The sequence below is a fragment of the Antedon bifida genome, chromosome 8 (assembly GCF_963402885.1).
Source record: "Antedon bifida chromosome 8, ecAntBifi1.1, whole genome shotgun sequence".
Lineage (NCBI taxonomy): Eukaryota > Metazoa > Echinodermata > Crinoidea > Comatulida > Antedonidae > Antedon > Antedon bifida.
In genome coordinates this window covers 20,070,269-20,083,655 of record NC_136233.1, presented here as the reverse complement: position 1 = coordinate 20,083,655, position 13,387 = coordinate 20,070,269, and the positions used below count along the sequence as shown (strand labels likewise).

General features: G+C 32.9%; 2 protein-coding genes and 1 long non-coding RNA gene across 3 annotated transcripts in view; 2 read left to right on the top strand and 1 right to left on the bottom strand.

The window, feature by feature from the left end:
• Nucleotides 1-13,387, bottom strand: part of LOC144849891 (uncharacterized) — a 66,414-nt gene that overhangs the window by 46,815 nt on the left and 6,212 nt on the right. The window lies entirely within an intron of this gene.
• On the top strand, nucleotides 1,906-3,433 carry LOC144850447 (uncharacterized). The gene is made up of 3 exons (XM_078707728.1): nucleotides 1,906-1,930; nucleotides 2,694-2,735; nucleotides 3,099-3,433. Exons 2-3 carry the CDS (start codon nucleotides 2,696-2,698, stop codon nucleotides 3,431-3,433), a joined length of 375 nt encoding a protein of 124 aa, XP_078563854.1. The 5' UTR covers nucleotides 1,906-1,930; nucleotides 2,694-2,695.
• Nucleotides 4,878-6,671, top strand: LOC144850357 (uncharacterized). Its single transcript, XR_013614080.1, has 3 exons — nucleotides 4,878-4,894; nucleotides 5,009-5,173; nucleotides 6,539-6,671. It is a non-coding gene; the product is annotated as an uncharacterized LOC144850357 (long non-coding RNA).

Sequence of the window (13,387 nt, the reverse complement as noted above, 5' to 3'; positions counted from 1 at the left end):
TGTCACAATCCGTACTTGGTTTAAACTAATCTTCAACTATACCGAATAAAGAGATCGTATATTTTTTCATGTCAAAACACTATCATCAACAATTATTTTATTTTAGCCGATGCAATTAAACTTGGTAGATGATTATCGATCATGTCATTACCACCTTCACATTTTTGAACAATCATTTTCTTTAATACATGGCTTAATATGTCAAGTATCATTAAAGGAAATCATGTTTGCAAAGTGATGTAATAATACGTATTTCACTTTCACTGTTCACTTTAGACCATGCATTCATTATGTTTTTTTTCATTTCATTGTTCAAGTTCTCGATAATAATTTCGGCAGGAATTGACAATTCCTAGTGACTTTACTATTCATTTTCCAGTTAATATGTTTGTTTTTGGTATTTCCTGTTGTTAGCAACCAATCTACATACCTTCAGTTTGTATTTCTCTATCTAATCTCATTCCCGAGATCACTGCAAATTTATCTATATACTTTAAAGCTATTTGGAATGATATGTCATTGCTGAGAAATAAATTGTTCTCATCAGGAGAGCTAATTATTCTAGCTTCCGTAAAAGGGTAGTTTAATATCTCTATTATATCTAACTTCGGTAGATGCTTGATTTTAATTGAGAGAATTTCAAGACTTAGGCCTAAAGGGCATCCTCTCCGGCCGTATCCACGATTTTATATTAAAATAACTAGATAGCCAATTGTCATGATTTATGCAGTCAAAAGCTTGTTTATGCTAAAATGGCAGCACCTTGGATATTGTTATTACCGTCACTATATCGTAGAATGTCTACAATTATTCGAATGTTCTCTCCAATACAGACCTTTGATAAAACCAGTTTGATCATTGATAATTATTTATCAAGTGATTTAGTTAGTTTAGTTAGCGATATTTGGAAGAGATAAGGGACGTAAATTAGTTATATCTTTTGGATCGCCCTTTTCTTTAAATATCAGGTAGATAAACAACTCTTTTTAGTAGTAGAGAGTTCACCGTTCTCATATGCTTCATTTAGGCTATTAACTACAAGATTTCCAATATCTTTCCAAACTAGTTTGTAAAATTCGACGGTCAGCCCAACATATTCGGAGCTTTTATTATCGACCATTTTGATTAAGGGGCATTGACATTCATGATAATATATTATAACGCATTATTAACCAATTGAAAACATTAGACTTTAGCCTTTTTGTAATATCCAGCAATATATGACCGTAGCGTACTGCCCTCTTTATAACAAACTTTATCATAAACTGTATTAATAACTAAATTGACAAACGATAATAATAGTTACTACATGATGATGTCATGATCTAATAAAGATCAAAACGTCGAATCATGGCTCCCCTCTTGTTATTATGAGTCAGTTTATACTATAGCTAGTAGTAGTTTAGAGACCATGGATATCTACAAGCTTGTAAAAACCATTAACATTCTTTTTAAAGTTAATGAATAAAGTTAGACGGCTTAGTGGAACAACGTTATACATTAAAATGTTTTAGATAAACTGTTATACATGTTGAATATGTCTTTATATCTCTACAACAATCGTGTTTTAACTATATGCTATCATGTATGGTTGCATACACTGATGACCATTCATATTTTGTTTTATTAAATGCCCTTTGTTATGTTAATTTCATTCTTACGTATTGCGTGCTATTTCAGTGCTATTGTTCATACTGTATACAATGTATTTATTAGTATGTGCAGGGAGTTGTTATTATTAGAACAACTCCCTGGTATGTGGCAAACCCTCGATTAGCAAACGAAAGCAAAATTTGCTGTTGGTGACTAAAGAATAATACTAATAATAATATATGTCATGTTTAACTCGACAGAGGTAGGTTGCCATGGTTGTATCCTGGGCGTACCACAAACTTCACTGTCCTACAATATTGAAGCCCTTGACAAAAAGGTATTTAATATAAGTTAACGTTGCTAGGAGCATTTTAAACATTGGAAAAGTAACATTCGTATTAAAATTTATCTATAAGGTCTGCAGCACGAACTTAATCGAAACTCAGCGTGCATTGACTTTTATTACCTCACTCATTTTCTCTTTACGAGATCGAAATAAACAAATATACATAGCATAAAGACTATGGCTGTAAATTGCAGTTTCACCGTCATAATAATTATAGTACGTTTATATAATTCATAAATCGACATGCAGTATTTTACTATACATAATAATAGTGGTAAGTAGCCTAGTTTTTTAAAAACAATATTTAAATAAATAAATAGTTAAAACAACCACGTTAGATTAGGGCAAACATTACAATATTTTATTTGATCGAGGAAAGATCGTATAAATCGAGAAGGAATTAAACAGCATTCAGGGATGCTTTTGGTAATTTATTTCGATATTTTTATTGTTGGTATTTCCTATTTTTAATGTTTTGTAATGAAAATGGCAAAGTAAATCAAACAAAAATAGTGAAGTTCGACGGCGACGATAAAAAAACTGTAGTTTTTTATTCGTTTATTAAAATGTATTGTATATTCATCATGCTGAACTTGATGGGGATTCATAGTTGCAAAACAATGGTATGCAACAAGCTACTCATGGTAAAATTAATAGAACGAAATACTAGTGAATAATGCTTAATACAATGATAGGGCAGTAATTTTCGTTAGATCATAATTAATAGTCCTAAATTCCATATTTTTCCCCTCAGATATGGCGCTATTGTTGGCACTACTTACACTCTCTTTAATCGGTAATTCATTATATATCAATATCTGTAATCTAGTGAGCTGTATTAATCGTAATGTAAATATTTATTAAATTTGTACCAGTTTAAAGAATAAGAAAACCAAGATGTTGGTGGTGACAATGCACTTTTTTTACTGAAACTAAACAAATAATAAACAGTGATTTTACCATAATAATGTTTCAATCCTTATTCTAATAATGTTACAATGCTTGGTAATGTTTTTTTCAAGATCTTCTTCAACTTACTTGTTTTGTGACGTAGCTACAAAATAAAAAGGTTTATAATTTATTAACATTTGGTTAGAAATTAGTATTTACTTCACTACCTTTTAGCCTGTAACGTTTGTTTTTCTTTATCCATCAAAAGCACATTGTCAATCTGTGACAACTTCTGACCAGGAAGCAAAGGAGGGTGATGCTGAAGTGGTGATAACTTGTGATTATTCACAATTTACTGCTGTTGCACCACCTTCAATACAATGGGATGAACTGTATGAAGATAGATCTACAATTAACCTTGTGAATGATAAGAAGATACAAAATGGACGTTTTAAATTAAACATAAAACCTGGGAAAGCTGACTTGGTGATGTCACAGCCAATAAGGGATGATTCTCATCGAACATTTCAGTGCGAGATACGCACAGCAGATGGAAATATTAGAAGCTCAAATCCATCTATTCTAACTGTATATTGTGAGTAAATGACTAAATTTGAACGCCTATTTTTATTTTATTCACTAAAAATAGTCCATATTGCGTCAATATATAGCATAGTGAATAATGTCAATGAAGAAATATATAATATCATCATCATATTATAATAATATAAACAATTTGTTATTACATCACTGTGTTAGATATGCTATTGATTAATTATCGTAAATTAAACGAATGGCTAACAATTTAGTTATTGATCGATTGAGAGAAATATTTTGCATCAAAAATATTTGTGAGTTACGTATACAGCTAAATAAAATCACAGTACAACAGCGTACTTGAACTCTTTGATACATTGCTGTGTGAAAATAAAGTTTGCATTTGTTATGTTTTTCTCAGACTTGGATCGTCCATTTCTTAATAACTCGACTAGTGTTGTCTTTAAAAATCTACCAATAACCTTTACCTGTAGTAAACCTGATGGTGATCCTATTCCTCGCATTACTTGGTATAAAGATGGACAGACAGTCAACACCGACAATCCTTCTAGATATGAGATTGCAAGTAACAGTACAGAGTCAGTTCTTAAGATTAAATCAGCTACTAAAGAAGATGCTGGAAAATATGCATGTAAAGCAGAAAGTGATCAGTTTAAAGGAGATGATGCTAAAACAAGTGTTGAAAAACATTTGAATATATATCGTATGTAAAAGTGTTTTAGTTTAAATAATCAGTCATTTTTAAATAAAAATAACTTAAATTAAAACAACAATAATGAATGGAACATTGTTTTTTTATACTCTTAACTGTACATTTCATATAATGATTTACTTATGCTTTTCTAGATATCTTTGTAACATTTAAACCTGAAGATGGTTTTGCAACATGTACAGCAGAGGGCTATCCCAAATTATCATCAGTATTGATATTACAAGATGGAGAAGTGGTGAAGAAAGGAGAAAATTCAGTAGCTTTAAGGACTAATGACAGGATATGCAAGTCAAGTCTCACGTGTTATGCAGAGAATGAAAAGATTATTAATACAGCAATTCTAGAGAACTGTAACGCAGGTAATTTTTTCAACCAAATGGCTATGTTTGTCCAATGAACTTTATAGCCACGTATTATGAAGTCTTACACAGACAGCGTCGTACGACGAGGCCCGACGAAACGTTTTGACTCGTCGGTGCTGTCTGAGTTGAATCCCGACAACGTCAATCGTAGTTTTTAGGTCGTTGGGAGAACATTAAACATGTTTAATTTTCTCTCGACGCGACGGCTCGTCGTACAACGCTGAATTGACCTTTAACTGCATTTTTTTTTAATTATCAAACGAATCATATAGCAATCATTTTTTTAGAAGTTTAATGTATTGATAGTATATTTCAACATTGACTTTTCTAGGTGGTTGTTCGTATGCAATAGGTATTGTGATCATAACTACAGCAATAACTGCAATTACTGTTTGCTCTCTCCCGATGTTTATAATAACACGTTATGTTTATGTAAGTGGCCTTTATCTGTATGATATGACTTTCGTTGAAACTTAATAGTTTTATAATAAATCATAGTACAGACTTTTATCGATAGTTAACTATTGTTACCGGTATTCTTTTAAGGTAAAACGAATACAAGATATCCTTTCCAAATTTCAAAGTCTTAAACAATATCAAGCATTGTAATTTTCTTCAAATTCTGGTTAGAAAGAGCTCAACAAAGGTGCTACGGTGGAGGCTGGTGTTACCAAGACGTCAAATAACGCAAGACCTAGAATAAGAATACAAGTAAGCAATCTGCAGCAACTTAACGTTCTAATGAGTATATTCAGATTTCGGCAACTAAACAATGCACGGATTTCTAATAAAGTGCGATCAAAATCAAAGTGAATAAAAGTTCATTCATTCATTCATTCATTCTGCTTTTATTCAATATTTCTCTTTGCAGTATATATAAAATAAAACTGAATTGCGAGAGATTTACATATAAAATTGGTACAAGCTTTCAAACATCAAAACCAGGGAGGTGAAAAAATTATTTAGACCTCCCTGTTGCAACAACCTGGTTTCAACTAAGTAGGCCGTTATTTTTGTTTATTTTCGGAATGGACCGCGCGTGTGAAGGTACAGTATAGTTAAAAAATAAAAATTATACTGCAAATTAATAATGATCAAATTAAATATACGCCATAATCGGAATATATTGGGGGGAATAGTATTATAAAATTACATAGGGAGATCTGATGGTAAGACATTTTGTCTAAAACCCAATGAAATCCCGAAAGCCGAAAGCTGGCAGGATTAACTGTAGGCTAATTGTGTCCCGTTAGGACCGGGATGTCTGTCCATGTTGCAAGACGTCTAAAACGTCTTCTTGCTTGGGCCGAAACGGCCCATTCTGTTGCGGAAGTTAGTTTCAAAGATGTTTAAATTAAATAATGTATTTATTATGATGGTATTTATTTGAATATACGTCTCCCCAATAAAACATCACTTTGAATAACAATCCAACCCCCCCCCCCCCCCCATCCCACCAACACAACTATCTAATAAACGCCCATCCACATTTATACACACAATATTGTATTATATTTATAATAACACGATTATACTATTTGTAGTAGAATTCATCGCACTGTTATCTACAATTTACCAAGCATTTGTTATTCTTTTTTACCACTTTTAAAATCTATTAGAGGATTTTATTTGATTATAAATGTTACCATATTATTAAAACAAAAAAATTATATCCCTCTAATAAGCACCTCCCTCAAATGAACTCCGCCTCCCCACCTCCGCCCTATAAGGGCCCTACCAAACAATAAACACTATACTTTAATGATGTTATTAATCATCTAAGACACTGTGAAACAGAGTAGGGTTAGTTTTACGAATGTCAAGCATTTTCAATAATGGTTGAAAAACGTAATGGCAGAAAACGTACAAGGAGAACGTCCTTCTAAAACCTTTTTACCCGAGTCATTATCATTCCGAGAACCATCGTCTACACTTCCTAGAGGGGGAGCGAGTGAAGCGAGCTCACCCTCTAGTAGTGATTGTAAAAAAGGTAATTTCAAAGCTAAATAAACAATAGGACTACAAGTTTACTTACAAACACCTTCCTGTTCTTTGACACCATCTATTGTTTAACAGAGAGAAGTAGAAGAAATCGAACGTCAACACCATCAGTACCAAGGACTCCAAGTTTCAGCAAGCTCTGATGTCGCCATAGATGATGAGGGATATGTCAAGCCTACATCTAATAAAGTAGTATGCATTGCAAAAGTAGAGGTAAACATATAAAATTCTTGCTTACGCCACTATTAAAGTGTTACTGGGAATTACTAGGCCATCCAAGACAATCAGAAACACCTATTTTAACTAATCTTATTTTTATTTATTGGTTTAGGAAAAAGAAGAAATAGAATTCAAATGCAAAAATCATCAGTACCAAGGACTACAGGTAGCATCTTTTGATGACATTGGCGACGGCCGCAGACGTGCTACTAACGCCTCAAATAATGAAGGCGTACTCGCAGTGTCAAAACTTAAGGTAAAGAATACCGTATGTATGGCTGACGTGCCGTAGGTAGCTAAAACTAATAACAATAACAAAACAGTAATAGAAAAGTGTGTTTTACGGCGGTGTACATGATTTTGATTGATTTAGTCATCTTACGCGGCTCCTTCTTCGTGGTATGCCCCATACATTGATTTAATTAATTATATTCAATATTGAAATTTGTACAGGAAGGAAGAGAAATTGTAATTGAATGTCAAAATCCAGAGTACAAGAGTCTGCACAGTTTAACAAGACAATCTTATGATGGTAGGCCTATTCCTATGAAGTCCAACAAGGAAAAGTGTGTTGAAAGACATTATTGTAAACAGTTTTATGACTAAATGTCTATGCTAAATAGAATATGTTAGGTGGTTAATGTTAAATACAAACATGTAGTGATATTTATCATATACTGTACTCTACGTAGAAGATAGAATTAGACTAACAGAAAGAAATACAGCCGGCCCATACTAATTATATAAAGTAATATACTAATATTCCAATGACCGACAGTTGATATAAGTATAAACATTATTATATATATATTTAATGTGAAACTGTAACCCAGACAAACTAACTTGGTGGTTGAATGACTCGAAAAAAAAGGTGTTCGTGACCTCTATAATCTATGTATAAAATAAGTATTTCTAATTCTGATTTGGTAAACATTTAAAATGAGATGAAAAGAAATAAAATGAATCTGAATCTGAATGAATCAATTAAGTTTAATTTAAATGTAATAACAAATTCTACTAACTAATTCTAATTACTCTAGGGTACATTGTGTTCGTAAAATTAGCCTAGAACAAGTTGTAGGAGTATTGATTAAACACTCTAGTTGTTTGACGTATTTGAGATACTGTTTGTGCGACTGTGCCCTGTAATTGTGATTGTCTGAAATATCTCAAGTATCTTCATATACACCCCTAACAATTGATTATGTTAACCCATCACTCTCAATGCACAACCACTTGGTGGCAGTTTTCCAGGTCAAGTTCAATATTGAATATCGAAACGTGGCAGGCTATAGGCGCTTGACCCTTGACAAGATCGCCTAAAATTTATAAATTTATACTTACGATACTTAGTATTGTATATTCAGGAATAGCCGCTCCATAATCTCTTTGTTTTTCTTCCTTATATCTATATTTTATATGTTTAAATTTATACTAACAAATATCTTTTTATTAATATTTTAATCATAACAATAAATATTTAAAAAATATTTATATAAAATAATATTTATCGCATAATTATACATAATAATAATAGAACAAGTCACACATCTACACATAATCTAACAATATTTCAATCTTCTATATCGAAAATATGCAAATTAAGTCATAGTGTGCGTCTTACAAAAGACCACACATCACAACAAACGCCCTTCCTTTCTAATTACCTCCAGTATCATCACATACCAACTTTATTACATTTTGTTCATTAGTGTTATTAATTTGTTAAACGTTATGAATATTTAACCAAATATTATGCAATTCATGCCTGTAACTGTCGGTTTCCAATGTCATTGTAAAAATCATCTTCAATGTAATAAGATAATATCTTTATTAAAATCTTTAGTATACGTATAATACTTTTATGTAGTAATTTCTGATTTTTTAAATATATTGAAAATAATAATATAAAATAATAAATTAGAATAAATACCATGGTTTTAATAACTCACGCAGCAAGCAATTCCTCTAGTTAAATAGTATATTGGTCGTAACATTCAGGATAATACTTTGTCTTGTATTTAAATTGTCCCAGGATTTTCGAAAAAAATGGAAGGGTCAAAAGCCACTTTCTCACAGAGCTGTGTGCCAGGAAGTATTGCGGGAATATACCATTGCCATGCCGTTATGGTTTTCTGTGAGAACGGGTCGTCTTGGCATCATGCCGGCATCGACATGACCTGCTTTAGACCTAGTAATATTACTAGGGATATTCCCCGCAATGCCAGACGGGCATTCTGTGAGAACGTAACGCCGTTATATTCCCCCTCCAGGCTTTGACACCTTGCGCGGTCAAGTGTATCACTTTGGCGCCGATTCAATTCAATTAACAATAATAATGTCGAACTGGAGGGATAATGAGATAAGAGAGCTGCTTAAAATAACTGGACAAAAAGAAATGTGTAGCATAATAATCTATAGGCCATAGCTCTTTGTTGGTGCCTGACCCTTCGTCGCCTTGTAAATTGTACAGCCTGATTTCTCCTAAGGTGTTTTACAGATTGCCGATGACGGCTATTTAATTGCTGTACCTGTATAATATAATATGCACTGTACACAGCATGTATTGCATAAATATGCTATAAAGGCAGATAATAATCTGTAACTTAAAATTCGCCGCCATATATCACTAGACAAAAATAATAACAATAAAGGACGCCCTCAATAATTATTTTGTCAGAGACTTTTTATTGGCCGAATATGCCCGAATCCTTTCTCACAGAAAGCCGGTATATACCGGTTATATTTATGTTACGATAGTGTCACACAGCCGCAATTACGGCTCTTTCGGACATGTAATTGCTGGTAACCAACGGTGAACAACGGTAAATAGCCACAACTGTACACATATAAATGTAAAAAGTAAATTTAATAATAATCTTTGACAAACAATTCTTTCTTTTATAATCCAAACCCCCCCAAAAAAACCCACAAAAAAAAAACCCCAACCAATTCTCAAACAATGATACAGTATTCCTATTCCCCACACACTTACAATTCCCCAAATTCCCCAATCCTTCCAAACAAAATATCAACAATCTTCTTATTGTTAAATAAATCCCCGAAACCCCCCTTTCAAATACAATAATATCACCAGATGAATAATTAAACAATAATAAATGTCCACAATATCGTTCCTTCTTGCCTTCTCTCCTACGCTGACACAAAAACAAATTAGAAAGATAAAAGTTAAAACGATTCTGCAACTAAACAACTCCCACGCCTCTGCTCCCGTTCTGCTTGTATTATCAATTATAATTCTTCCCAACTGCAACTATTTCCTTTCTGCTTCAGCTCTATATCACCATAATTATCTCCAACTCACAATGTATTAACTTCATGTATATCACTTTATTTCCTTTCTGCTTCAGCTCTATATCGCCATAATTCAATTACTTCTTCTCCTGTACGTCTTAGTTTCTCATATCAATATTCACCTATCCCTTTCTGGCTTAACATAACATAGCCCTCCTTCTCTGTCTCCTCTCAATTTCCATCTACCTCAAAATTCCCTCAATTATCCACATATCACCACCTTATCCTTCTCCACCAATCAGCAACTCACACACTAACTTAACTCTTATACCTCTCCTCCAATCAGTAAACTCCACACAATCCTTCTCTGCAACACAAATACTCTGCTCCACTGGCTTCACACAATAGCTTCCTAAAACAAAAGAAAGGTTCAAATAGTGAAAACAAAAGAAAAAGTAAGAATGACTTGCAAAATATATACACAACTTTATGTCACTTGTGACAGATAGTCCGATGAGAATGGGTATATGCCGGTAACGATACCGGCACGACGCCAGCATCATACCGGTATATTGCAGGCACATCTGTGAGAAAGGGGCTTTTAAAGTGAAATGACGTCCACCAAGGCACTCACCACGCAGACGGTTCATAAGAATAAATGCATGGTTGAAAGGTTGAGTGATTTATAATAATAGAGGCAGAAATCGATATAATATAATTGTCAATCAAAGATATTTCAGGGCTATATTAACCCTACTGTAGTTGTATTTTTCTTTATGCTGAAAAAATTTCAAAATACTTTTGAAACTAAATTTGCAATATAAAATCTAAGCAAAACAACTGTTAAAACACAATTAAGGAATGTTATTTCTTTAATATAAATTATAGGCCTTACTTTTATTAATTATTTATGCCTAAAAAAAAAGAAGAATATTGCAAATTGCCAAAGATGGCTTATAAACAATAAATTGTCCCTTAATATGGGCAAAACGGAATTTATTACTTTTTGCTCCAAATCTAAAACGAAGTATACTAAGAATGCTTCTATCAAAATTTGTAATGCAACTATCAAAGCCACAACATCTGTAGTTTATCTGGGCCTAGAATTGGACCAAAATCTGTCGGGGGAGGAAAGGTCAACTCGAGACTCAAATTTCTATACAGATCTGCTAGCCGCCTTGATCATAAAACAAAGAGATTATTGGCATCTGCATTGGCTCTATGTCTGATAGACTACTGCTGTTGCTCTTGGTATTGTGGTATTTCTAAATTGTCTGTCGCTAAACTCTATAGGGTTAAGCAACTTCAATTAAATCATAATTATCTTTAATTAAATGCATCATATATCCACTGTGTATATGTGTGAAAACTTTATGAAAGTTTCTGAAAGACATCACCATTATACAAGGGGTAGTATGCACGATTTTGTTATTATTCATAAAAAATCTAGTTGCATTGCTTCTACATTTCTTTTATAATAGCATAATTCTCTAGAGTAGTTTGCCTCAGAATATTAAACAAATTAATACAAAGTCCACTTTCAAGCTGCATATAAAGAAAATCCTCAAAGAGCGAACTGATTAAATATGACCTTTTTCCGCCTTTTCTGGCTTCTATTTATCCGCTTCTTGCTGTCCGATTGTTTCTTTTTTGTTTTTACTTTTCTTTCTGGACCCCTCAGGATACAAACCTCCGGGTTTAGAGGGTTATCCTTTGCTCCTACTCGTTTCTTGTTTGTCTTCTTTCTGTTTTCCCTGTCCGATTGTCTTTTTCTTCTTTTTTTCACCTTGGGTGTTGGTCCCTTTTGCTGTTGATTTTCCCATGTTTTTGTCCCTGCTTTTTTTCTTTTTTCTTGATGTTTCGTCTTTTTTTTAGTTGTCTCCGGACTGTCTTGTATTTTTATATCGGTTTGATTTGTAATATTTAAGTTAACTTTTTGATGTTCTTTTTTGTATTTTTAATACTATTATGAGCAAAAAATAAAAACAAACAAACCTATATTAATCGAATATTCTGTCTGAAACTACACTGAAAACACCTTCTCAACCGTGACGAGTTGTAAACAATCCTAATTATCATCATGCATAATGCATACTCATGGTTTGAAATCTTTGTTTACTTTCGCTCGCGACGATTTTCCAGACGAAATGTAATCAAACTAATTTACCTGTTAATTACGTAAACTTGTTGTTTTTGGCTCTAATTTTCGACTTAAAGTGAATAACTTTAATATTACTTTGATATGGCCAATTTAAATTTAGAATATTTTGACCATTCATTTTTTGTGTTTCAAGGGACAATACATCTTTAAAAGTATAATCAAAGTGTACAAACGTCGACATGCTTTAGCAACGATATCATGAATATGAATATGCCATTTAAGGTTATCCTATAAGGTGACACCAAGCAGTTTGATGTGATTTACACATTTAAGATTCATTTAAATGTTCATAAACACAACCTTAGATTAAATCTGGGAGGACAGTCAGACTTGAGGAAGGAAATACGCATCACATTGCACTTGGAACACCAATCATCAAGTTGATTTAAAGTGTCCTGCAACAATTGTCTATCATTACTTCTAACTACTTCACTAAGAGTGAGGTCGTCCACATATTTCCACCGTCTGTCAGTTCCCTCCGCAACATCATTGACTAATACCAAAAAGAGAAGGGGGCCCAAATTCGTGCCCTAGGGACCCCAACAAGTAATATTAGAATTAGAAGAGGTGGATCCCTTAACTTTGATATTGCATGTGCGATTTAAGATGAAACTACAAACGGTAGGAAGAATGGACGGCCTCACTCCAATGGATATTAATTTATTTAACATTAAGATCCACACGATCGAAAACCTTGGTAAAGTCTACAGCACATAAGTATAAATATTTACTACCTCCCTCCAGGTCAGATACAACATAATTTATCAGGTCGACGAGCCTCTACGACAACCAAATTGCTTACTATCTAAAGAATCTTTTATATCATTAGCTACCCACTCCGCTAAGAAGCTTTCAAATATTCGAGAAAAAATGGGTGTTAGGGATATAGGGCGAAGGTCATTACAATTATTAGCGTCTGGAACCTTAGGAACTTATAGGAACTGGTATTATAGTAGCCTTTTTCCATTTTTCAGGAAAATTACCTTCATTTAAAGAAGAGTTTAAAATGTCCGCTAATGGATAAAAGTTCAAATGAGAATTCCTTAATTAATTTTTACGGTCGGTTAGTCGGTCGTTAAACACTAACTCAAATTTCCGCACGCGACTGCAGCCATGTATATGGCCTTGTTTAAACACATGAAACAATTTTTTGATTTGACGACATCTCTTGCTTTTTTTTATTTGATTAGTGTGTCTGTATATAAAAAAGGCTATGTTTAATTAATGTGCATGTTTTCTCTCATGATAATAAAACACAACATATTCATAAATTAATTTTCATTAATACT